The following is a 27,247-nucleotide window of genomic DNA, read 5'->3' on the forward strand; positions in this document are numbered from 1 at the left end:
CGTAAGGTTCTGCGATCTATGTGTACGTAGAAATGGGGCATACGACTGTAGTGCATTATCTCACGGCCAAGACGCGCGTGGCACCAATCAAAACTGTGTCGCTTCCCAGGCTAGAACTGTATGGAGCTCAATTGCTATCCGAGATGGCCGAATGGATTCTCCCCAAGATGCCGATGCTGTCCTCGAAACTCCATTGTTGGACCGATTCCACGATTTTGCTTTCATGGTTAGCCAAGCCAGCATGCCAATGGACAACGTTAGTTGCCAATCGGGTAACAAAGATTACCCAGTCTACAGAGGCAGCCAATTGCTCAATCCTAACATAATCGAGCTGACTCGGCTAATTGGGGAGTGCCCCTTCAAGAACTGGTAGACAACCCTCTTTGGTGGTATGACCCAACTTGGTTGCAACAGCCACGAGATCAGTGGCCTAGCCACTTACGGGTGACCGAGGTGGAAAAGTATCCTGTCTAGGCAGAAACGCATCTGATAACGTTACACGGAGGTACGTCTCACCCAGTCAAGATACTTGGTTCCGAAAATAAAGAACTTGTTGAAGGCAGTTATTAGCTCCTGCAAGGTCCGAGCTATTCACAAAAAAAGATTACAAGTTTAGATGATAGGAAATTTTCCGAAAGAGCGAGTGTCTTTTTCCCGGTCATTAACGTACACAGGGATTGACTACGCCGGCCCTTTTGACATTGAGAATTACACTGGAAAAGCTTGTCTCATTACAATAGGGTATGTGTTGGTTTTTCGATCTAACGACCGAGAAATTTCTTGCCGCTTTCGCTCGTTTTGTCTCCAGAAAAGGTTGTCAAGTTCAGTTCGGTATGGTCTGCTCTCCCCTCTCCAATTTCCCGCTCTATAGCGCTGGATGCTTTAGCTTTCAGGACCTCCCGCTTTCCCGTCCCCTGAATTTGTCTCCCCTGCGCTCTTAAGCGCAGCGCTCAACAACAAGCAACCACAACCCCGTGGCACCTACCAGCAACTGCGCTAACACAAGCTGGACGTCCCCAAACACTAGCAATTTATAATAATAAAACAACGAATAGTGGGACTTCTAATTTTAACAGGAAAACCAATCCTTCATTAATATGTTCCGCTTCAAAAGAAAATGCAAAGACATAATTAAAGTTTTTAAAAAACCTTTGTCACTTACTAAATTTAATTAAGTTTTCTTAAAAATTGTCGAGCGATTGAATACATTCATCCATGAAGATAAGAGTACTTGGTGTCACTTTTCGTTTTTGCTAGTTGGGGGGTGACTAACTGTCGCTTCTACTCATATATTATACGATACCAAGTTTCCATTATTGTTGACGAAACGCTCCCAATTTGTGCAGAACTATGTTCGGCATCTGCACCATTCCAATTTTCATGTGGGTCCACGAGCATTGTGAGTCTCCTTCGACAGCGTATTTGGATCGTAAACGCTGTTACGTACGCCCTCTCCTTCAATTTAATCACTTTAACGGCCACGATCGACCAACCATAAACCGGCAGCAGGCAAAGTGCATCTGTCCAAACTATCACGGGAGCCAAGTGAAAGCTTGACTCTGGTATGAAAGAAACCAGCCCAATAGAGAAGGCGGACATGGGCCACCAGAAAAAAGGAAGACGAAACAAAAACCAGAAAAAACAAGAAAGGAAGTTAACTTCGGCCAGCCGAAGGTATGCCTACTTAAAATGGTGTTTTTACAATGTCAAAAATCAAAACGCCTACTTTCTACAAAGTTGCAATGGTTTTTCTATTATTTGTATACCCTTGCAGAGGGTATTATAATTTCAGTCAGGTGTTTGCAACGCAGTGAAGGAGACGTTTCCGACCACATAAAGTATATATATTCTTGATCAGCACCAATAAGCTTCGGCTGGCCGAAGCTAGCTTCCTTTCTTTCTTTTGATTATTCCTATGGCAGTGTTGGAATATTACTCCAACAACAAAGAATTTAAATCATCTTGTATTATATTAAGACTAAAAACTAAAATACTTATACCTAATTTACACCATGAAAACCCTTATAATTATTTAAGACAAAAACTGAAGACCTAGTTTACACCTTAAAAAGAAACGAACGTGAAATGAAAACATAACATAACTTTAAGTCTTACACAAATAGATACTAGATGGACTCGGCTATTGATGCTGATCAAGAATATATATACTTTATGTGGTCGGAAACGCCTCCTTTACTGCGTTGCAAAAATCTGATTGAAATTATAATACCCCCTGCAAGGGTATCACAAGAGAGAACGCTATAGTCGGGTGGGTGTCCCGATTATCTAATACACGTCACTCAGCTAAAGGGAGTGCGAGGGAGATGGATATATAAAATTTTGATTGCCCATAACTTTTAAATAAATGGTCCGATTTGAAAAATCTCTTCTACATTTCAATAGGTATAAATATAGTGTACTTATAGTATATTTAATATACACAACAAAATTATACTTCTCGGAAATCTTTAAGTGTGGGCGCCAGACACATTTTAAAAGCGTTAGTGTGCGATTGTGGGCTTTAGAGGCTGAAATAAACTTGTGCTGCGTAGAAAGCCCAAAAATATGTGTGGGAAATATCAACCTCCTAGCTTTTGTAGTTTCCGAGATCTCAGCGTTCATACGGACGGATAGACAGATAGACATGGCTATTGACTCGGCTAGTGACTCTAATCAAGAATATATATAGGGGAAAGTGGGGCAATTTCGTCAGCATTTTTTCAAAGCTATTTTTTGTCCATCTTGAGACACGTTATTATATTTCTATTTTTATATTATATATACTTTATAGGGTAAAGGCCTCTTTACACCTCAGTAGGAATTTTTCAAATGGAATTTCTTATGTTTCAAGCCCGTTAACATAGTCTGTTGTTATTTCGGTGAAATAATTTTAAAAAGCTAGCTTGGTCTGACAAAATTTTTGTATGCAAATGTACATTTCCTGTTATTATTCTGTTAAAATATCTCCAAAAAGTGTTGCAATATCTTTTTTTTTTTTTTAAACGGTATTTTATTTATCGAATCTTCTCTCTTTGAGACTAACGACAAGTTTGCAAATCTTAATCTAGTAGAATAACGGCCCTAGCTATTGCTGCTGGGTGGGGAGGTCTCTTCGCCGGAGTCGTGTATAGCTTGTGGTCCAGATTAGAGACCGCGCAAGGTCATTAGGATGGGCCTGGAGCTTGAGATTATACTTTGTTTTCGCTTTGTCGAGTTCGTCTTTAACTAAGCCTATGTTTAGATCTTTAAGAATATTTTCATTCCGTATATACCACGGCGCTCTTGTTATAGTTCTCAGTATCTTTGATTGAGCTCTCTGGATTATTTCTAAGTTGCTGGCACATGCGTTTCCCCATAGCTCGGACCCATATGTCCAAATTGGTTTTAGGACTGCATTATACAAGAGTATTTTGTATTCTAATTTTAATGGCGAGCGGGCGTTAATAAGCCAATGTAGATTGCTGGCTTTAAATTTTAAATGATTTCTCTTAGCTTCGATATGTTCACGCCAAGTGAGTCGTCTATCCAGGTGGACTCCTAGATATGTTACTTCAGTTGTTTGTGGCATAATAATGTTGTTCAGGGATATTGATGGGCAGGTTTGCCTGTTTAGGGTAAAAGTAACATGTTTACATTTTTGTTCGTTAACGTTTATGCGCCATTCTGCTAGCCATTGTTCTAGAAGCACGAGGTGATCTGCTAGGTGTTGCGTTGCTCTAAGAGGACATTTAGACCGACTTAGGATGGCAGTATCATCAGCGAAGGTTGAGGTTGTTGTAAGAGTGGATGTCGGGAGGTCTGCAGTATAAATAATATACAATGTCGGCCCCAGCACACTTCCTTGGGGTACTCCAGCTTTTATTGGATGATAACTGCGAAGCTTTTTTTTTGTAGGTAGGACTCCCAAATTGTATGCGTGCTTTGTGGAAGTATTAATCTGGTTTTATGAATTAAGCCGTCCAGCCACACGCGGTCGAAGGCCTGTGCGACATCCAGAAAGACAGCGGAGCAATATTCTCGCTTTTCAAATGCATTTCGTATCTCGGAGGTTATCCGGTTCACTTGTTTAATAGTTCCGTGTTTTTCACGAAATCCGAATTGGTGCATTGGTATTGCATTGTGGGCTTGTAAGTATTGCTTGATACGACTGAGGAGCAGTTTTTCAAATATCTTTGATAGGCACGGCAGAAGGCTGATTGGCCTATATGACGATGGCTGGGACTTGTCCTTTCCGGCTTTATTAATCATTATGACGACAGACTTCCTCCATTGTTGAGGATAATATCCCAAATTCATCATGCTGTTAAATATTATGGTTAGAAGATGTATTGCACAGTTTGGCAGTTCTACAATCATTTTTGGGGTGATGAGATCGTGACCCGGCGCTTTCTTTTTGTCTTGGGACTGTATGATTCTTGTAACTTCTTCTGGATGGTATATAATTTGCGGGCTAGCTTCAGGATTGGAGATTAATGGCAGCACAAAGCTGTTCGTTGCTGGAAGTGGTTTGAAGACATTTTCTAAGTGGTGGGCAAATGTATTCGGCCTCTCTTCGTTGCTGCGGGCCCAAGTTCCTGTTTGCGTATGTAGGGGTGATTCACTTTCTATTGGTGGACATATGCCTGACTTAGCTTTCCACAGTGGATATCTTTTGCTATTTGGTGAGAGTTGCTTCATGAAGGATAGTTCATCTCTATTTTTCTCAGCTTCTAGTGCTTTGCGGAGCATGCAGTTGGCTATTTTTAGGCGCTCCTTGGAGGCTGGGGATCTATGGGCTTGCCACTCTCGACGAAGCCTTCTCTTATTTTATAGCAGTTCTTCGATGTGCCTAGAAGCACGTCTGCTGTTAAATGGTTTATTAGATGTTATAGGTTGCGTGGAATGTTGTGCAGCCAGTGTATTAACATTCACTAACTCTTCAACTGAATTGTCGAGGTCTTCTTCACAGGAAATGTTTGGGCGGTCATTAATATGAGTACTTACATACTTTCTGTATTTGAGCCAGTCTGTTTTACCAGTAGTTAGAGAATGTAACCGTTCTGTAACCTGAGGGTGGTCGTAGAGGTGAAGCAAGATGGGCGAATGATCTGATGATAGATCTGATAAGTGCTCCACACGCAGGTGCGTGGTTTCTTATTTGGATCTGTTGGCCAATATGTAGGCTTACCCGGAGAAATAAAGTCAAGCTTGTTTCGCGGAGTTATAATTGCGTTGTAGAGTTGTTTTCCCTTGGGGTTGATGAGTCGAGATCCCCAGTGGGTGTGCTTTGCATTGTAGTCACCATCTGCTATAAAGCGGTCACCCAATACATCGAAGAAGTTTAGGAATTCTGCTTCGGTAATAGCGAAGCGCGGTGGGCAGTATATAGAGGCTAGGTTTAGGTAGCCGCTTTGGGTTTCGAGGTGTACTGCTGTTGCTTGAATATAAGTCGTAGCGAATGATGGCATCTCGTAATGCCTAATGCGATTTTTTATCAGAATTCCAGTACCTCCATGAGCCTTCCCATCAGGATGATTTGTCGAGTAAAATGTATAGCCAGTAAGATGAAAATAGTTTTTATTTGTTAAGTGAGTCTCCGATATGAGCATGGCGTCAATGTCATATTGATCAAGGAACTGCATAAGCTCGTATTTGTGCTGCGAAATGCCATTCGCATTCCAGAAAGATATTTTAAAAGTAATCATCTAAGATTTTTGTTTGACTAGAAGCTCCAGGAGGAGATTTTGAGTGCGCACAAGCTCCTGCAGAGTTTGCTGCATTGCTCCCATTGTTTTTGTTATAGTTGCCAGCATTAATTCTATACCACTAGGTAATTGGGATGTGTTTACGCAGATACTTTCCGAAGTATGGTTCGATGCCTGTTGCTCCAACAATCCTGGAATGGTTTGTTTAAGGGGTTTTATACCTTTTTTTTTTTCAAAAAAACGAAATTTTTTTTTTGCTGAATCCTAAAGTATATCCCCTAGAGAACATCTTCCCAAATTTTCATACAGATCCGAATAATAGTTCGATAGGAAAACAGCGTTTTGCCGCGCTCGACTTCAATAGTTGCAACGTCAACGTAAAACTTTGAATGCGATTATCTCAAAGTCGTGTTTTTCCAAAAGTGCCTTCGCTGTGACCACGATTGCGCAAGAACTATTTGATCGATCTTCATCAATTTTTTTTTAAATTATTCGTAATAATTGTGCCGAGTTCGTGAACGATTCAGTTTTTATGCGCCAATTTAAATTTCGCCGATCAGATTTTTTTAATAAAATTTTTAGAACTCGAAAAATCAACTTTTTGGAAAAATTGTTACTGTATGCTGAAAAAAGCAAATATTCTTAAAAATAATCGTTCACGAACTGGAAATAATACTATACTAACTAAAAATTTTTGTTTTTTTGATATAAGTTGACCTGCTGGACTTCCATCGTGGTCACCGCAAGCCGCTATAAAAAAAAAGGGTTCCGAAAGAATTGCCATAACTTCGTAAATTATTCATATTTTTTCAAGAACAAAGGCTATTTGTTTTGATAAAAGCATGTACTATTAATAAATAATAACTTCACTGTCATAAAATAATTGCTACACACCAAAAAAAAATTCAAAATTCCCTCAATTTTTTCGCTCAAAAAAGGTATATAACCCCTTAAATGTAGGTGTTGGAACTGAAGCGTAAGACCCGTTGTTGTAGCTCAGCGCCTGAGCATAAGAGACTCCCGGTGTCGTTGTTGATGGTATGTATGGAAGATTTTGGCGGATGGCTGGGTTTCTAGCTGCAGTTATTTTTTGGGTTAGGCGGCTTTTCATCTCCTTATAAATACGGCAACCTCTGTAGTTGGCGGTGTGGTTTTCCCACAGTTGCTACATTTTTTGGCAGATTGGTTCTCCTTATTTAGTGGGCAGTCCATAGTTAAATGTGCATCCCCGCAGACAACGCAGACTGCGCGAAGTTTGCAGTATGTTCTCGTATGATCATATTCTTGACAGTTCGTACATTGGATGGGTCCATTCCGTTTATGGGGTTCCTCAACCGTCATTCTGCGGTGCAATAGATATTGAAGCTTGTAGATTGGGTGAACTTCATTTTTATTTAAAGGCATATTTTCCGGTGTCAGTTCTATCTTGAACATTGGCTGGGGAATTTTGTTTCTGTTTATTATGTTTATAGCCGTTTTGGCATTAAAACCCTTTTCTTTAAGCCCATCTATTATTTCATTGGTTGGAACTGTTGATTCAATTCCTTTGATAACTACTTGTAGGCCTTTGCTACTTTTGAGTTGATAGGTATAGTAATTAATTTTTCCCTCATCTAGGTATTTGGCCACTGATCGATAATCTTGTTCATCGTTTGCCTGAATTTTGGTTTCATTTATGTTACCTCTTTTTATAGAAGTGACATAGAACTTGTTAGCTCAAATTAGGTCAGTTATTTTTTTGACTAGCTCAGCACAATTTCCTTGACGAACATATATGGGTGGTGGCCTTGGTTTCTTAGCAGTGGTTGTTTGAGTGGCAGCATTATCTTCGTCTGTGTCACTAAGAATCGAAAATCTATTATTGGTCAGCGTATTTTTCGGGACAGTGATAGTATTGGTTTTTCTAGAAGATTGCGGGCTTAATTTTCTTTTTATTTGCACATAGCGATCGATTCCAGTTTGTATTAACGTTCCGTTAGCATTTTTCGTAGGTTTTTGTTGGGGGAAGGGGAGCTTGCCGGTCAGAACTGACGATGCCGGGCGCTGAGTGACTGCAGTAGATGTAGTTGTTGTTGTGTTGGTTGTTGTTGTTAGTGTCGAAGTCACAGTGGTAAATACGGGCATTGTGCTGGTAGTTGTTGTTATATTGCTTGTAAGGTCGTAGGGGTCGGGGGACGGGCATTGGGCACTCCACGGCTCATTGGGTGCTGTGCCGCTTGCAAATAGTAATGCAGGGGAGAGCGAGCGCGCTCTCGCTGTTTTCACTTGCAATGTTGCAGTTTTCTTTGGTACTATTGACTCATCAGCTCGTATACAAAGGTAAGCGTTGTTTCTGATTGACAAAAGTCGACGTTCGTCTTGTTGTTGTTGCCGAGCTGTGCTCATTTTACTTAAGTTTCAGAGCTTACACTCTGACACGTTGGCTTTTAATTTATAATTTATAGATTATATTAGTAATTTATCACACTAATCTAAAATTTTCATGGGCAACACGAGCACTTGTACCCATGCCTACCCAGAGCGTCTTTTCGCGAATTAAATTCGGTTATTTTCACTATATTTTGTAATCATTCGGCGGAGCGATATAAAAATACGTCTGATGTCGTTGACAGCTTACTGCTTTTTGTTGCAATATCTAACAATAAATTAAAAAAATGTAATTTGCAAATTAAAAATATTGTGCCTGCTTTTACAATGGATAATAGCTTTTATTTGAATCTATTCTGAGCGCATTAATGGCTTTCACTAATTCTTAATTTTTTTGAGTCGTACGCACTAGCGGTTTTAAAGTCCTAATATTACATAGCTGCATCCATATATTGGTATAGGAATGGTTTATTGTAAGATGATCAGAAACAAATTATATTCCCATGGTCTGTGCCATGGCAGAACCTTTGTCTATTAAACCATCCTGCCACTGAAAAAAATCGAAGACCAATTCTAATTTAACAATATATTTATTTTGCTGACCAGTTCTAATTTTACAATATATTTATTTTGCTGCACCTAAGTTTATTGGCAGACTTCAGAAAATCTCCTGTTTGTATCATCCACAGGATCCATGAAATCCTATGAACCAGTCAGTGCGCATGGTCTTTCCGATAGAATCCTCTTTCCCTTTTGGGTTGCATTGTTTTTATTTTTTCCAGGCTCCAGGCATTTTTCGGAACCACAATCACTTTGACAACAAACGAAATGAACACCATTCATTTCATATAACCTCTCATGGAATATGTACTCACACACATATTCCAATCGAGTAAAATAAAATAATCTTAACAGATCAAAGTTCTGTTACTGTCGAGCAAATGTTAAATTTTACAAGGGCCTCTATTCAAAGTTGTTTTAATTTATGTTAAACATATGAGGCTTTTCTTACAATCTTGACCAAATTCCATATGATGTGTAAACTCGAAATGAAATATGAAATAGTAAATGGAATCTATTCCATCTCAGATTTTGAAATTTGTATGAAAAATTCGATTCCATGTCACATTCCATCTGAACTGTAAAGAGGCCTTAAACAAGAAAGGAAGTTAACTTCGGCCAGCCGAAGCTTATATACCCTTGCAGGTATGCCTACTTAAAATGTTGTTTTTACATTGTCAAAAATCAAAACGCCTACTTTCTACAAAGTTACAATAGTTTTCTATAATTTTTTTTAATTTTTACTATGGGAGCCATAAGATATAGCGGTCCGATCCGGCTTGTTCCGACATATGTACTACCTGCAATAGAAAGAAGACTTTTGGGAAAGTTTCATCGCTATAGCTTTAAAACTGAGGGACTAATTCGCATAGAAACGGACAGACGGACAGACTGGAAGACGGTTATGGCTAGATGGACTCAGCTATTGATGCTAATCAAGAATATATAAACTTTATGTGGTCGGAAACGTCTCCATCACTGCGTTGCAAACATCTAACTGAAATTATAATATCCTCTGCAAGGGTATAAAAACACTTCCTTCTCCTTGTTACATACTTTTGCACGAATACAATATACCTTTTTACTCTACGAGTAACGGGAAAAAATACCCTTGCAGATCATTCCTTTTAATTTACAAATCGCAAAAATGTTTAATTTCATATTATTTCTAATTAATTTTTCGATCGTTCCTATGACAGCTATGTGATATAGTAGTTCGATTTTGTTAACATTAAAATCGAAAATAAAATATTTAAAAAGAGTCATATCATAGAGAAGAAGAGAATACAATAAAAACCAACGAAGCAATAATTTATATCTTATTATATTTCCATTTAATTTCCGATCGTTCCTATGGCAGGTATATGATATAGTCTTCCGATTTTGATAAAATTTAATTCGGAATTCAGAATTAGATAAACAACAAAGGATGTTAGCTTCGGCCGGCCGAAGTTTATATACCCTTGCAGGTATGCCTATTTAATATGTTGTTTTTACAATGTCGCGCCTGCTTCCTACAAAGTTACAATATTTTGTCGATTATTCCTATGGAAGCCATAAGATATTCGGGTCCAATCCGGCTTGTTCCGACATATTTACTACCTGTCTGTCTGTCGGAATGCTCTGAATTTAAATCGATTATTCACTATTTAGTCCTCGTCACTCTAACAAAGTAGAACATAACATAATATAACTCCATTTATTCAATAAGATATGAAATACAAAAATCTTTTGATTGATTAAAGGTAAAACAGTTTTTCCAGAAGCGCATCAGCCACATCTCGTTGAATACTTTGTCCAATCAAATAAGCCAATTTATGAGCATACTGTAAAAAAATTAAAGTGAAAAAAACAAAATTAAACATGAAAAATAAATCTATATACGGCAAGCCGAAGTTTTTATTTTATATATAGATTAGACGATTTTTTCTTAGTACGTCTCAAATAAAAAATTTAAAAATTGGCTTCCAGCTTCAGTTTTCTAAATTTAATTAATTTCTACTTTCCCCACAGTTTCTAATAACTTTTTAATAACTTGTGTTAAAAAAAATCTTTTGTGGGGACTCCTAGAATTTATGGTCTTTTCGTGTTTTTATTTATATTTCGAGATGTGACAAAGCAATTAGTTGATTAAATAAAATCAAAAGATAGCGCTATAGTCGGGTGCCCCGACTGTCAGATACCCATTACTTTGTTAGGGAGTACTCAGACACCTTTTAAAATCGACCTTCATATTTATATAAAAAACTTTTATCAGCTACATCAACTAGAACTAATAACTTCATATGCCCAAGATATAATACGCTATGCTCGAATAGGAAGTTTTACGTAAATGCTATCCGTCTGTGGAAGTCTACCACATAATTATAAAACATTTAGGAGCGCAACTCAATTTAAATCAAAAATTAACAAGAAAGGAAGCTACCTTCGGCCAGCCGAAGCTTATATACCCTTGTAGATAAAGTAATGCTTACTCGTTGCAGTTCCAGGGATTCCAGATTCATCGTTTATATTTTAATTTTGTTTATACATAACCTTTTCGTCAACATTTGTGACGAAAAATTATCACAGTCGTCATTAAATACACTTTCTAAAATTTTATCATTCGGCCCGCCCTAGCAAACTATTCCAACCTTTTTCTTCTTCACTCCTCACATGCTTTTTTATTGCATCGTGCCGAATGATAAAATTTTAGAAAGTGTATTTAAGGGGTTATATACCTTTTTGAGCGAAAAAATTTAGGGAACTTTGGATTTTTTTTCAGGTGTGTAGCCATTGTTTTATGAAACTGAAGTTATTATTTATTGATAGTACATGTTTTTATCGAAACAAAAAGCCTTTGATCTTGAAAATATATGAATAATTTACAAAGTTATGGCAATTCTCTCGGAACCCTTTTTTTTTATAGCGGCTTGCGGTGACCACGATTGCACAAGAACTATTTGATTGATCTTCTTCATTTTTTTTTTTAAATTATTCGTAATTATTGTGCCGAGTTCGTGAAAACGCTTGTTGTTTCGATAAAAACATGTACTATCAATAAATAATAACTTCAGTTTCATAAAATAATTGCTACACACCTGAAAAAAATCCAAAGTTCCCTCAATTTTTTTCGCTCAAAAAGGTATATAACCCCTTAATGACGACTGTGACTTTTTTTTTACAGTAACATGATATATATCAAAATTTAGGGAATCTCAAGAGCTATACAGTTTGAAGTTTTAAAGAAAATCGTTAAAGCCGCTTTTGAGAAAAATAAAAAAAGCAAAAAAAAGTTTTAAAACATTTTGTTTTGTGCATATCTTTTTAAATATTACATTTTCCAAAAGTGGTATAACTAAAGTTTTTTATATCGAGCTGTTGAACATTATATCAAATTTTCAGGACTTTAAAACCATGTTTTGGGACACACAGACAAACTGACAAACAGAATTAAATTTTTATTTTGACTAGTCCCCCGCAAATTTGTTTTCGGTATAACTTTTGAACGGAGCGTCCGATTTTCTGATATGACCCCTCATATTTCCCTCCCCTCGCATTTTCAGTAGGAATACAACTAACGTAGTGCGATTAGTGTAATTATCCCCACCGGCCCCAACAGATCCAAATTTGTAAGTTTTCACTTTTACACTTTCACCGGTCTCTCTCCCAAACCAAATGATTTTCTTGAGGTCTTGGTATGCAATCCTTTAAGATTTAGCAACCCCTTTAATTTGGTGTATTACTCATTACGATCGGACTATCACAGCAGATTTTCAATTTTGCGGCTATATAATAGTAGTCGCCTTCGCACACTCTCCTTGTGTGCTTTGTCACTACATGGACTGCCGTCCATAGTGATAATAATAATAAAACAACAAGATACATAAAAAAAAAACAAAAAAAATACTTTTTCGTCTCAAAGGCTTTAGGGATATGGTTACCACCGGATGCATTCGCTCAGCAGCCTTAAGTAGACTCCTGAAACCAAACTGATTATGCGGTTATCCCACTACATTGTTTGGCTCATTCGAGGACGGCCAGTTTGGACGCTGGTCTTCGAAGTACTGTAGTTCCAGTTTTTACCGTTTCTGATCGTACTTGTCCGTCCTTTGCGGATTGATTTTCAATGATTCTTCCTTTTCTCCATACACCACGGCTATCAGTCTCGTCGCAAATCAGGACCAAATCTCCGATGGATCCATCGTTTCCAAATTGTCTGCATTAACTGCTGCCGGATATGCCATTGCTTCGTCAGGCAAACGTTTTCGTCAACTACCGGTGTTTGTACATGGTTTGGGCAACCAAGTAAAAAATGATTTGGAGTAAGCGGGTCGTCTTCGTATGAATCGATCGGTAGGTGTGTTAAAGGACGAGAATTAATAAGGTTTTCAGCTTTATTTAACAGACTTTGAAGAGTTTCAACCTGGGATACCTTTTCTTTGAGGGTTAATCCCATGCCCCACCAGCAGCAGGATTGCCTGGCGTATTAAATACCCACTCAATACCACAGCGTCCACTATCCATTTCAGCGGCATCCATTACCTTAATCCATTGCACTTTGCCGACACCGACGAAGTTCGTTCCTTGATCACTTCTTATTCTTTTTGGTACTCCTCTTCGGCAACAAAAGTTCTTGAGGCACCTAATGGCGGAATCCGATGGCAAATCCTTAGACAATTCGAGGTGTATAGCTCTTGTAGTCATACAGGTGAATAACGCTACCCACCTTTTTTCACGTCGTTTGCCAACAGAGGACCAAGATAATCCAACCCTGTATATGTAAAGTGTCCGACAAAGGCTGCTTCTCTGTCCATAGGCAACTGTCCCATCAAGGGTGGCTTTGCATTGCGGATAAGTTTTTGCATAACTGACAGTTGGACTTAATGGTTTTTGCTAAACGGCGAATAGATGGTATCCAAAATGTTTGTCTAATGAAACAGGTCATGGTATCCACATTTTGGTGTTTACACAGTTCATGATGATGCTGGGCGATCAGTAAAGTCAGTTTATTATAGGACCAACGCAAGTTGCCTTATCAATGCGACCTGCTAACCGAAGTACACCGTCGTCATCCAGCTCGGGCGAAAGGTTCCATATGGGACTGGAATTGGTTATGTTAACCATTCTTTAACTGAGTTACCTATTGGTGGAAGCAAGCGAGTTGGACTGATTTTTCTTTTTCGTAGAAAACAACAACGAATCTCAAGGCAAAGGTAGGGGGACAATCGACCCGTTGACTCACCGAAACAAGCAAAGGAATGTGCAATTTGACGATCTTTTCGGTCAGAACACCGACCGCGATCGACCTACTGGTAACCATACACCAGCAGCTGGCAAAGTTCATCATCACCGATAGGGAAATCATAGGTGGCAACACCTAAATAACCCAATCTATCACGGGGGCTGAGAAAAAGCTATATACTGGTATAAAAGACCGTAGCCGGATAAAGAAGGCAGGCAGGATCTATTCTGGTCACATACTGACGGTAGCCACTGAATCCGAAGGAGGAGGATTTTTCTCACAGGCTTCGGGCATCGGCTCACGGTGTCCAATGCAACCAGGTCACAGGACCCGTTGTCCTCTTCTATTGTCCTCGATAAGGACACGTCTATCGATTAGCAAGGATCGAAAGAGACGGACACCGCCGCCAATATCACCAAAGCCGTGGAGAAGATCGGACATAGAGCGATCCATTCCGAGGCGTACTGACCATTGCTCACTTTAAAAAAAACAAGAGAGAACGCTATAGTCGGGTTGGTGTCCCGACTATCTTATACCCGTCACTCAGCTAAAGGGAGTGCGAACGCTGTACTCGGGTTGGTGTCCCGACTAATAATCGTAACTCAGCTAAAAGGAGTGCGAGGGAGATAGATATATAAATTTTGATTACGTATAACTTTTTAATGAATGGTCCGATTTGAAAAATGTCTTCTACATTTTGATAGGTATAAATATACACAACAAAATTGCATTTATACTTCTCGGAAATCTTTAAAGATGTGGGCGCAGGACCTATTTTAAAATCGTTAGTGGGCGATTGTGGGCGTTAGAGGGGGCGTGGCGCTCGGCTAAAATAAACTTGCGCTGCGTAGGAAGCCAAAGAATATGTGTGGGAAATCTCAACCTTTTAGCTTTTGTAGTTTCTGAGATCTCAGCGTTCATACAGACGGACAGACGGACATGGCTAGATCGACTCGGCTAGTGCCCCTGATCAAGAATATATATACTTTATGGGGTCGGAAATGCTTCCTTCTAGCTGTTACATACTTTTGCACGAATCTAATATACCCTTTTACTCTACGAGTAACGGGTATAATTAGTGTCCGGTACCAAATGTGTTAAAACAGTGAAGCCCAAAACGAGCCAATAAAAATTAATAGTGAACAAGTGAAAATCAAGAGATCAGAAACATGATCCGTCAGTAAAGATAACCACGATAATAACTGAACGAATTGTGAAACAAGTTTGAATGCCAATTAACTGAACCGATTTAAAAGGGCATCGAGTGCACAGTGATGAGTAATTTTAGAAAAAATTCTCTCCACCAGCCGTTGAAGTCGACGCATGCAGCTAAAATAGTTTATATGTTTGTGTTTAAGTGAAAATAGTGTAGTTAAGTAGTGTAGTTAAGTAGTGTAGTTTGGCGCACGTATATATATATATAAATTATAATATCTTCCAAAGCCCAGGATCCGGAGCGTCGAGATCTCATCGCCCAGGACTTAAAGGGGTAAGTTTGTCGGAACACGGTTCCTTTCAATCCACTATATATAAATATATATTCGTGCCTTTGTTTGACTATCGGAAGTAAATTGTCCACTTAGGCCTCCTCAAGGCATTAAAATAGTTTATATCAGACAGTATACCTTTTTGTTATCGAGTATTACTATAAAAGAGTAGATGTCTATTTGCGTCATGTTCTTCCAGCCCAAACCATAAGACCTAAAATTCTGGAAAAAATTGGGTCTGAATCGTGTGTTAGGGGAGGTGTGCACTAAGAAAGGATTTTTTTAAATTCTGCTTCTAAGGACTCCCAGGACGCTCGAAAAATGCAAAAATGGTTGATTAAAACATCAACCATTCCCACAGTTTTCAACCAAACAAGTTGATATTTTTTTTAAGCTTTGTTTGTGGAAATCTTTGAAAGCCCAGAAGATGACCCCAACTGACTTCCGGTTGGGGCACTTCATTAATTGTTCCACACCGATCATGCGATTTTGGTTTAAAGTGTGGAGCTATGTCATACAATCAGTAAGGCATTTTTTTGTTTGGACCCACGGTTGATTTTATAACATTTTTTTTGTAAATTGCGTGGGGTGAGGGGGGCCTTTTTGGCAGCACGTTGTTTTTGTTTTTTGCGTCCTTCGGCACTTCGCAGCACTCAGAGCGAGAGAGTAGTGAGCATAGAGAGAGAGAGTCATTTGAAGCTGTAGTTAAGAACAAAAGTGGTTTGGCGCACGTATATATATATATAAATTATAATATCTTCCAAAGCCCAGGATCCGGAGCGTCGAGATCTCATCACCCAGGACTTAAAGTGGTAAGTTTGTCGGAACACGGTTCCTTTCCATCCACTATATATACATAGATATTCGTGCCTTTGTTTGACTATCGGAAGTAAATTGTCCACTTTAGGCCTCCTCAAGGCATTAAAATCATTCAAATCAGTCAGTATAGCTTTTTGTTATAACATAATAAAACATTGACTTTTCAGCGGCGAGTATCAGCCTTGTCTTTGTATGAACAATCACAAGAGCCCTCAGAGCGACGTTTGTAGTCGTGAATAGTCAGCAATTTGCTAAAGTCTGCACCTTGTACGGGTGACAAATTCGATACTCTCCGCTAACAAACTTTGTTGGTCAATTAAAATTAAATTCATATGTATTCCCAATAATAATATTACTCATAAATGGCACTAGCCAATATTTAATAAAATTATAATGTGAAATCGAACTTAAAACCATGAAGTGCTAAGTTTTCAAGAAGGGGGTGCTGACGCGGTGAAGAATAATGACATAACTTTTGACGGACAACCTTGACAATAGGGGATCGTATTGCGCGGCCCGCGACGATCCATTTGGCACACGAATGTGTGAAGGGGAGGGAATGTGGCCGAAACAATGCCCGATAGTGTTACGATCAAGCGACAGCTAAGCTTGTGGGGCAATGTAGACTGATGAGCGACGGACTTTACTATTTTTCAGGCATCTTAATATTTATTCTCGTTATGTTGGCGAGGAGAAAGTCTTACCAAGAACTCACCCAATCCGGCGAGCTTATGCTGGCAAAAATTGGTGCCTGAACATCGGATGACTTTCCCTCGGCCCAAGTCCTTTTCAGGACTAGGGCACTAATATGCCCACGTAACAATTTTCATAATAGTTTTGCTTTAAGTACTGTAGACCTTTTAAAGGATTTATTTTTGAACACCTCGATGGCACGGCGATCTATCATATCGAGTGTCAGTCCTGAGTAGCAACAAATACAAATTATGGACGTAATTCGTTGTCATGGTCGTGAGATTTTATATCTTCTGCTGTCGAGATAAAAAATGGAGGTCCATCAATCCAGACGCTTGGATCTGCCCCTAAGGACATGCGTGTGGCATCGTCTGCGGCATTTTTCGTTCCGGGAATCCATTTCCATTGGTCGATTTTTGAGCTTTCCAAAATTTCTGTTACTCTATGGGCGACATATTGCTTATAGTGGCGGCTATCTGATTGTATCCAGCTTATTACAGTCTTTGAATCCGACCACAGATACACCTCTTGTTTGGGCTGATTTCATGTTTATTTAATATGGCGTTCTTAAGGGGTTATATACCTTTTTGAGCGAAAATATTGAGGGAACTTTAAATTTTTTCAGGTTGTAGCCATTATTTTATGACACTGAAGTTATTAATTATTGATAGTACATGTTTTTATCGAAACAACAAGCGTTTGTTCTTGTAAAAATATGAAAAATTTACGAAGTTATGGCAATTCTCTAGGAACCCTTTTTTTTAAAGCGGCTTGCGGTGACCACGATGGAAGTCCAGCAGGTCAAGCAAAATCAAAAAACCAAAAAATTTTTATTAGTATAGTATTATTTCCAGTTCGTGAACGATTATTTTCAAGAATATTTGGTTTTTTCTGCATACAGTAACAATTTTTCCAAAAAGTTGATTTTTCGAGTTCTAAAAATTTTATTAAAAAATTCTGATCTGCGAAATCAAAATCGGCGCATAAAAACTGAATCGTTCACGAACTCGACACAATCATTACGAATAATTTAAAAAAAATTCAAGAAGATCGATCAAATATTTCTTGTGCAATCGTGGTCACAGCGAAGGCACTTTTGGAAAAACACGACTTTGAGATAATCGCATTTAAAGTTTTACGTTTAGTATATGCAACTATTGAAGTCGAGCAGACAAAACGCTGTTTCCTAGCGAACTATTATTCGGATCTCTATGAAAATTTTTCAGTGTTCGGCTCAGAGGGATTTAATTATCAAATTTTCAGGACTTTAAAACCATGTTTTGGGACACACAGACAAACTGACAAACAGAATTAAATTTTTATTTTGACTAGTCCCCCGCAAATTTGTTTTCGGTATAACTTTTGAACGGAGCGTCCGATTTTCTGATATGACCCCTCATATTTCCCTCCCCTCGCATTTTCAGTAGGAATACAACTAACGTAGTGCGATTAGTGCAATTATCCCCACCGGCCCCAACAGATCCAAATTTGTAAGTTTTCACTTTTACACTTTCACCGGTCTGTCTCCCAAACCAAATGATTTTCTTGAGGTCTTGGTATGCAATCCTTTAAGATTTAGCAACCCCTTTAGTTTGGTGTATTACTTATTACGATCGGACTATCACAGCAGATTTTCAATTTTGCGGCTATATAATAGTAGTCGCCTTCGCACACTCTCCTTGTGTGCTTTGTCACTACATGGACTGCCGTCCATAGTGATAATAATAATAAAACAACAAGATACATAAAAAAAAACCAAAAAAAATACTTTTTCGTCTCAAAGGCTTTAGGGATATGGTTACCACCGGATGCATTCGCTCAGCAGCCTTAAGTAGACTCCTGAAACCAAACTGATTATGCGGTTATCCCACTACATTGTTTGGCTCATTCGAGGACGGCCAGTTTAGACGCTGGTCTTCGAAGTACTGCAGTTCCAGTTTTTACCGTTTCTGATCGCACTTGTCCGTCCTTTGCGGATTGAATTTCAATGATTCTTCCTTTTCTCCATACACCACGGCTATCAGTCTCGTCGCAAATCAGGACCAAATCTCCGATGGATCCATCGTTTCCAAATTGTCTGCATTAACTGCTGCCGGATATGCCATTGCTTCGTCAGGCAAACGTTTTCGTCAACTACCGGTGTTTGTACATGGTTTGGGCAACCAAGTAAAAAATGATTTGGAGTAAGCGGGTCGTCTTCGTATGAATCGATCGGTAGGTGTGTTAAAGGACGAGAATTAATAAGGTTTTCAGCTTTATTTAACAGACTTTGAAGAGTTTCAACCTGGGATACCTTTTCTTTGAGGGTTAATCCCATGCCCCACCAGCAGCAGGATTGCCTGGCGTATTAAATACCCACTCAATACCACAGCGTCCACTATCCATTTCAGCGGCATCCATTACCTTAATCCATTGCACTTTGCCGACACCGACGAAGTTCGTTCCTTGATCACTTCTTATTCTTTTTGGTACTCCTCTTCGGCAACAAAAGTTCTTGAGGCACCTAATGGCGGAATCCGATGGCAAATCCTTAGACAATTCGAGGTGTATAGCTCTTGTAGTCATACAGGTGAATAACGCTACCCACCTTTTTTCACGTCGTTTGCCAACAGGGGACCAAGATAATCCAACCCTGTATATGTAAAGTGTCCGACAAAGGCTGCTTCTCTGTCCATAGGCAACTGTCCCATCAAGGGTGGCTTTGCATTGCGGATAAGTTTTTGCATAACTGACAGTTGGACTTAATGGTTTTTGCTAAACGGCGAATAGATGGTATCCAAAATGTTTGTCTAATGAAACAGGTCATGGTATCCACATTTTGGTGTTTACACAGTTCATGATGATGCTGGGCGATCAGTAAAGTCAGTTTATTATAGGACCAACGCAAGTTGCCTTATCAATGCGACCTGCTAACCGAAGTACACCGTCGTCATCCAGCTCGGGCGAAAGGTTCCATATGGGACTGGAATTGGTTATGTTAACCATTCTTTAACTGAGTTACCTATTGGTGGAAGCAAGCGAGTTGGACTGATTTTTCTTTTTCGTAGAAAACAACAACGAATCTCAAGGCAAAGGTAGGGGGACAATCGACCCGTTGACTCACCGAAACAAGCAAAGGAATGTGCAATTTGACTGAATCCGAAGGAGGAGGATTTTTCTCACAGGCTTCGGGCATCGGCTCACGGTGTCCAATGCAACCAGGTCACAGGACCCGTTGTCCTCTTCTATTGTCCTCGATAAGGACACGTCTATCGATTAGCAAGGATCGAAAGAGACGGACACCGCCGCCAATATCACCAAAGCCGTGGAGAAGATCGGACATAGAGCGATCCATTCCGAGGCGTACTGACCATTGCTCACTTTAAAAAAAACAAGAGAGAACGCTATAGTCGGGTTGGTGTCCCGACTATCTTATACCCGTCACTCAGCTAAAGGGAGTGCGAACGCTGTACTCGGGTTGGTGTCCCGACTAATAATCGTAACTCAGCTAAAAGGAGTGCGAGGGAGATAGATATATAAATTTTGATTACGTATAACTTTTTAATGAATGGTCCGATTTGAAAAATGTCTTCTACATTTTGATAGGTATAAATATACACAACAAAATTGCATTTATACTTCTCGGAAATCTTTAAAGATGTGGGCGCAGGACCTATTTTAAAATCGTTAGTGGGCGATTGTGGGCGTTAGAGGGGGCGTGGCGCTCGGCTAAAATAAACTTGCGCTGCGTAGGAAGCCAAAGAATATGTGTGGGAAATCTCAACCTTTTAGCTTTTGTAGTTTCTGAGATCTCAGCGTTCATACAGACGGACAGACGGACATGGCTAGATCGACTCGGCTAGTGCCCCTGATCAAGAATATATATACTTTATGGGGTCGGAAATGCTTCCTTCTAGCTGTTACATACTTTTGCACGAATCTAATATACCCTTTTACTCTACGAGTAACGGGTATAATTAGTGTCCGGTACCAAATGTGTTAAAACAGTGAAGCCTAAAACGAGCCAATAAAAATTAATAGTGAACAAGTGAAAATCAAGAGATCAGAAACATGATCCGTCAGTAAAGATAACCACGATAATAACTGAACGAATTGTGAAACAAGTTTGAATGCCAATTAACTGAACCGATTTAAAAGGGCATCGAGTGCACAGTGATGAGTAATTTTAGAAAAAATTCTCTCCACCAGCCGTTGAAGTCGACGCATGCAGCTAAAATAGTTTATATGTTTGTGTTTAAGTGAAAATAGTGTAGTTAAGTAGTGTAGTTAAGTAGTGTAGTTTGGCGCACGTATATATATATATATAAATTATAACATCTTCCAAAGCCCAGGATCCGGAGCGTCGAGATCTCATCGCCCAGGACTTAAAGGGGTAAGTTTGTCGGAACACGGTTCCTTTCAATCCACTATATATAAATATATATTCGTGCCTTTGTTTGACTATCGGAAGTAAATTGTCCACTTAGGCCTCCTCAAGGCATTAAAATAGTTTATATCAGACAGTATACCTTTTTGTTATCGAGTATTACTATAAAAGAGTAGATGTCTATTTGCGTCATGTTCTTCCAGCCCAAACCATAAGACCTAAAATTCTAGAAAAAATTGGGTCTGAATCGTGTGGTAGGGAAGGTGTGCACTAAGAAAGGATTTTTTAAAATTCTGCTTCTAAGGACTCCCAGGACGCTCGAAAAATGCAAAAATGGTTGATTAAAACATCAACCATTCCCACAGTTTTCAACCAAACAAGTTGATATTTTTTTTAAGCTTTGTTTGTGGAAATCTTTGAAAGCCCAGAAGATGACCCCAACTGACTTCCGGTTGGGGCACTTCATTAATTGTTCCACACCGATCATGCGATTTTGGTTTAAAGTGTGGAGCTATGTCATACAATCAGTAAGGCATTTTTTTGTTTGGACCCACGGTTGATTTTATAACATTTTTTTTGTAAATTGCGTGGGGTGAGGGGGGCCTTTTTGGCAGCACGTTGTTTTTGTTTTTTGCGTCCTTCGGCACTTCGCAGCACTCAGAGCGAGAGAGTAGTGAGCATAGAGAGAGAGAGTCATTTGAAGCTGTAGTTAAGAACAAAAGTGGTTTGGCGCACGTATATATATATATAAATTATAATATCTTCCAAAGCCCAGGATCCGGAGCGTCGAGATCTCATCACCCAGGACTTAAAGTGGTAAGTTTGTCGGAACACGGTTCCTTTCCATCCACTATATATAAATATATATTCGTGCCTTTGTTTGACTATCGGAAGTAAATTGTCCACTTAGGCCTCCTCAAGGCATTAAAATAGTTTATATCAGACAGTATACCTTTTTGTTATCGAGTATTACTATAAAAGAGTAGATGTCTATTTGCGTCATGTTTTTCCAGCCCAAACCATAAGACCTAAAATTCTGGAAAAAATTGGGTCTGAATCGTGTGTTAGGGGAGGTGTGCACTAAGAAAGGATTTTTTTAAATTCTGCTTCTAAGGACTCCCAGGACGCTCGAAAAATGCAAAAATGGTTGATTAAAACATCAACCATTCCCACAGTTTTCAACCAAACAAGTTGATATTTTTTTTAAGCTTTGTTTGTGGAAATCTTTGAAAGCCCAGAAGATGACCCCAACTGACTTCCGGTTGGGGCACTTCATTAATTTTTCCACACCGATCATGCGATTTTGGTTTAAAGTGTGGAGCTATGTCATACAATCAGTAAGGCATTTTTTTGTTTGGACCCACGGTTGATTTTATAACATTTTTTTTGTAAATTGCGTGGGGTGAGGGGGGCCTTTTTGGCAGCACGTTGTTTTTGTTTTTTGCGTTCTTCGGCACTTCGCAGCACTCAGAGCGAGAGAGTAGTGAGCATAGAGAGAGAGAGTCATTTGAAGCTGTAGTTAAGAACAACAGTGGTTTGGCGCACGTATATATATATATAAATTATAATATCTTCCAAAGCCCAGGATCCGGAGCGTCGAGATCTCATCACCCAGGACTTAAAGTGGTAAGTTTGTCGGAACACGGTTCCTTTCCATCCACTATATATACATAGATATTCGTGCCTTTGTTTGACTATCGGAAGTAAATTGTCCACTTTAGGCCTCCTCAAGGCATTAAAATCATTCAAATCAGTCAGTATAGCTTTTTGTTATAACATAATAAAACATTGACTTTTCAGCGGCGAGTATCAGCCTTGTCTTTGTATGAACAATCACAAGAGCCCTCAGAGCGACGTTTGTAGTCGTGAATAGTCAGCAATTTGCTAAAGTCTGCACCTTGTACGGGTGACAAATTCAATACTCTCCGCTAACAAACTTTGTTGGTCAATTAAAATTAAATTCATATGTATTCCCAATAATAATATTACTCATAAATGGCACTAGCCAATATTTAATAAAATTATAATGTGAAATCGAACTTAAAACCATGAAGTGCTAAGTTTTCAAGAAGGGGGTGCTGACGCGGTGAAGAATAATGACATAACTTTTGACGGACAACCTTGACAATAGGGGATCGTATTGCGCGGCCCGCGACGATCCATTTGGCACACGAATGTGTGAAGGGGAGGGAATGTGGCCGAAACAATTCCCGATCGTGTTACGATCAAGCGACAGCTAAGCTTGTGGGGCAATGTAGACTGATGAGCGACGGACTTTACTATTTTTCAGGCATCTTAATATTTATTCTCGTTATGTTGGCGAGGAGAAAGTCTTACCAAGAACTCACCCAATCCGGCGAGCTTATGCTGGCAAAAATTGGTGCCTGAACATCGGATGACTTTCCCTCGGCCCAAGACCTTTTCAGGACTAGGGCACTAATATGCCCACGTAACAATTTTCATAATAGTTTTGCTTTAAGTACTGTAGACCTTTTAAAGGATTTATTTTTGAACACCTCGATGGCACGGCGATCTATCATATCGAGTGTCAGTCCTGAGTAGCAACAAATACAAATTATGGACGTAATTCGTTGTCATGGTCGTGAGATTTTATATCTTCTGCTGTCGAGATAAAAAATGGAGGTCCATCAATCCAGACGCTTGGATCTGCCCCTAAGGACATGCGTGTGGCATCGTCTGCGGCATTTTTCGTTCCGGGAATCCATTTCCATTGGTCGATTTTTGAGCTTTCCAAAATTTCTGTTACTCTATGGGCGACATATTGCTTATAGTGGCGGCTATCTGATTGTATCCAGCTTATTACAGTCTTTGAATCCGACCACAGATACACCTCTTGTTTGGGCTGATTTCATGTTTATTTAATATGGCGTTCTTAAGGGGTTATATACCTTTTTGAGCGAAAATATTGAGGGAACTTTAAATTTTTTCAGGTTGTAGCCATTATTTTATGACACTGAAGTTATTAATTATTGATAGTACATGTTTTTATCGAAACAACAAGCGTTTGTTCTTGTAAAAATATGAAAAATTTGCGAAGTTATGGCAATTCTCTAGGAACCCTTTTTTTTAAAGCGGCTTGCGGTGACCACGATGGAAGTCCAGCAGGTCAAGCAAAATCAAAAAACCAAAAAATTTTTATTAGTATAGTATTATTTCCAGTTCGTGAACGATTATTTTCAAGAATATTTGGTTTTTTCTGCATACAGTAACAATTTTTCCAAAAAGTTGATTTTTCGAGTTCTAAAAATTTTATTAAAAAATTCTGATCTGCGAAATCAAAATCGGCGCATAAAAACTGAATCGTTCACGAACTCGACACAATCATTACGAATAATTTAAAAAAAATTCAAGAAGATCGATCAAATGTTTCTTGTGCAATCGTGGTCACAGCGAAGGCACTTTTGGAAAAACACGACTTTGAGATAATCGCATTTAAAGTTTTACGTTTAGTATTTGCAACTATTGAAGTCGAGCAGACAAAACGCTGTTTCCTAGCGAACTATTATTCGGATCTCTATGAAAATTTTTCAGTGTTCGGCTCAGAGGGATTTAATTATGTTGGCGAAGTCATGAGCTCTGGTGAGTTGTTCATCCTTGCCAAAAGCTCTTTTGAGTTTGACACAAATCCCCGAAGTTCAAAATTTCCGTTCAGATAAAATTGTACGACCTTGTTAATTACGGTTTGTGCTTCACCGATTACGTCAAAGCTGTCTACGTAATCATCGACGTAATGATGATCAACAATGGCTTTTACCGCTCTGGGATTGTCGTTTTTAAAGAGTTCGATTTTTTACATATGGGCGGTTCTTTTACAAACCGAACACCTTTTATTGGCTCACATTTTTGATTTGCCTGAAACTTTTTTTACACGTACTATTCGGAAAATAAGTAAACACGTGTATCAGGATTTGACCGAAAAAAAATTATTTTCCTAGTTAGAATTTTTTTAAGTGTGCCAAAAATTGTCAAATTTGAAAAAGTACCCTCTCATTGAAAATCTGTATCTCCGGTTATATGAATCCAATTGACTTCATGTCTTTTGCATTAATTCCTCTAAAACCTCTCCTTTCAAAATAAAATTTCTTAAAAAAAAAATTTTTTTAATTTCTTAAAAATAAAAACAAAATAACATTTAAAAAAATTTTTTAAAAATTGCCCCCCCAAAAAAAAAAAATTTTTTTTATTTTAATACTTGCGTCATATTGTTAGTTACAATCGGTTTTTGTAAAAAGTTGGAGCCACTTTTAGTTTTTAAAATATCGAATTTGTTTTAGCAAGGCCTCGGCTTTTTTCTATGAAAAAACGTCGCAGCAAGTAGATCTACTCTCTCACTCTTATCGGATCCTAATGGAATTTATGTTTTCTCATTGTTTACTAGTCCTTTAACAATTGTTAATGATTAAAAGTTAAGTTTTAAGTTTTTTGACCATTTCTGAATGACAAAAAGTAAAAAGTCATTTTTTAATCAATTAAAAACTTACAACTATTTATTTAACCGTCTATTTAATAAACAATAATTTTAAATTTATTTTATTTATTATTTTTTTATATTATGTAATTTATTAAACATTTTTAAATATTTTTTTTTTAATTTAAAAAAAAAATTAATTAAATTTTATAATTTTTTATTTTTATTAAATAAATTTTTTTAAAAACTTAAAAAAAAATATTTAAAAATGTTTAATAAATTACATAATATAAAAAAATAATAAATAAAATAAATTTAAAATTATTGTTTATTAAATAGACGGTTAAATAAATAGTTGTAAGTTTTTAATTGATTAAAAAATGACTTTTTACTTTTTGTCATTCAGAAATTGTCAAAAAACTTAAAACTTAACTTTTAATCATTAACAATTGTTAAAGGACTAGTAAACAATGAGAAAACATAAATTCCATTAGGATCCGATAAGAGTGAGAGAGTAGATCTACTTGCTGCGACGTTTTTTCATAGAAAAAAGCCGAGGCCTTGCTAAAACAAATTCGATATTTTAAAAACTAAAAGTGGCTCCAACTTTTTACAAAAACCGATTGTAACTAACAATATGACGCAAGTATTAAAATAAAAAAAAATTTTTTTTTTTGTGGGGGCAATAGTTAAAAAATTTTTTTAAATCTTATTTTGTTTTTATTTTTAAGAAATTAAAAAAAATTTTTTTTTAAGAAATTTTATTTTGAAAGGAGAGGTTTTAGAGGAATTAATGCAAAAGACATGAAGTCAATTGGATTCATATAACCGGAGATACAGATTTTCAATGAGAGGGTACTTTTTCAAATTTGACAATTTTTGGCACACTTAAAAAAATTCTAACTAGGAAAATAATTTTTTTTCGGTCAAATCCTGATACACGTGTTTACTTATTTTTCGAATAGTACGTGTAAAAAAAGTTTCAGGCAAATCAAAAATGTGAAATTTTTTTTTTGGCCAAATCTGTTCGGTTTGTAAAAGAACGGCCCATATTGGGCTGAACAGGGCGTACTGGCTAAACCGAATATCATCACATTCATCACATAGACGTTTGGTTCTCTCGAGGTATAGCAATCTCTCCATAGAAATAGTTGATAATCCTGGTCTTCCTTTTGGATGAATACGCGGTGAAAAATTTCTTTAATATCCGCACAAATTCCTATTTTACGTTGACGAAACTTGAACAGTATAGACGGCAACGGGATTGGCTGATAGGCATCTGGTCCTTTCGAAAGACATGAATTCAGTGACACTCCATTAATTTGGGCGGCGGCGTCGAATAAATTTTAAATTTGAACTCCAACTCTCGCAGGTTTTCTTGAAGTTCGTCCATCTTGTTGAGCTCGATAATGGTTTGATCTGTTTCATCCCCTGATGATGACATCTTGTCTTCAAGTCCTAGACGGGCTGGTGGCTTTCCTTTATTGCAACGCTGGCATTCCAGGTTGGACTTTATGTGTGAAGGCATTCACAGTATAAGTATACACATATGGGCTGTAGGCGGCGTTGGAACCATCAATGATAGAGTATTTTTCGGCTTGGCTTTTTAAAGTTCTT

At 38.2% G+C, this 27,247-nt stretch overlaps 1 protein-coding gene and 2 long non-coding RNA genes across 5 annotated transcripts in view; 2 read left to right on the forward strand and 1 right to left on the reverse strand.

Annotated features, from left to right (window-relative positions):
- Nucleotides 1–10,292: 10,292 nt before the first annotated feature.
- The window catches only part of AGO3 (Argonaute 3), a 312,574-nt gene continuing 295,619 nt past the window's right edge, over nt 10,293–27,247 (reverse strand). For all 3 annotated transcript variants that reach the window (XM_070216338.1, XM_070216339.1, XM_070216340.1), the window contains one exon: nt 10,293–10,438. In XM_070216338.1, the coding sequence (XP_070072439.1) occupies nt 10,352–10,438 (87 nt within the window). In that variant the 3' untranslated portion in view covers nt 10,293–10,351. The remainder of the gene's footprint in view (nt 10,439–27,247) is intronic.
- Nucleotides 12,483–13,832, forward strand: LOC138913565 (uncharacterized). The gene is made up of 3 exons (XR_011419343.1): nt 12,483–12,947; nt 13,000–13,505; nt 13,567–13,832. It is a non-coding gene; the product is annotated as an uncharacterized lncRNA (long non-coding RNA).
- On the forward strand, nt 18,652–20,286 carry LOC138913515 (uncharacterized). The gene is made up of 3 exons (XR_011419286.1): nt 18,652–19,049; nt 19,102–19,607; nt 19,669–20,286. It is a non-coding gene; the product is annotated as an uncharacterized lncRNA (long non-coding RNA).

Source organism: Drosophila takahashii, chromosome 3R, assembly GCF_030179915.1.
Source record: "Drosophila takahashii strain IR98-3 E-12201 chromosome 3R, DtakHiC1v2, whole genome shotgun sequence".
NCBI classification, from domain to species: domain Eukaryota; kingdom Metazoa; phylum Arthropoda; class Insecta; order Diptera; family Drosophilidae; genus Drosophila; species Drosophila takahashii.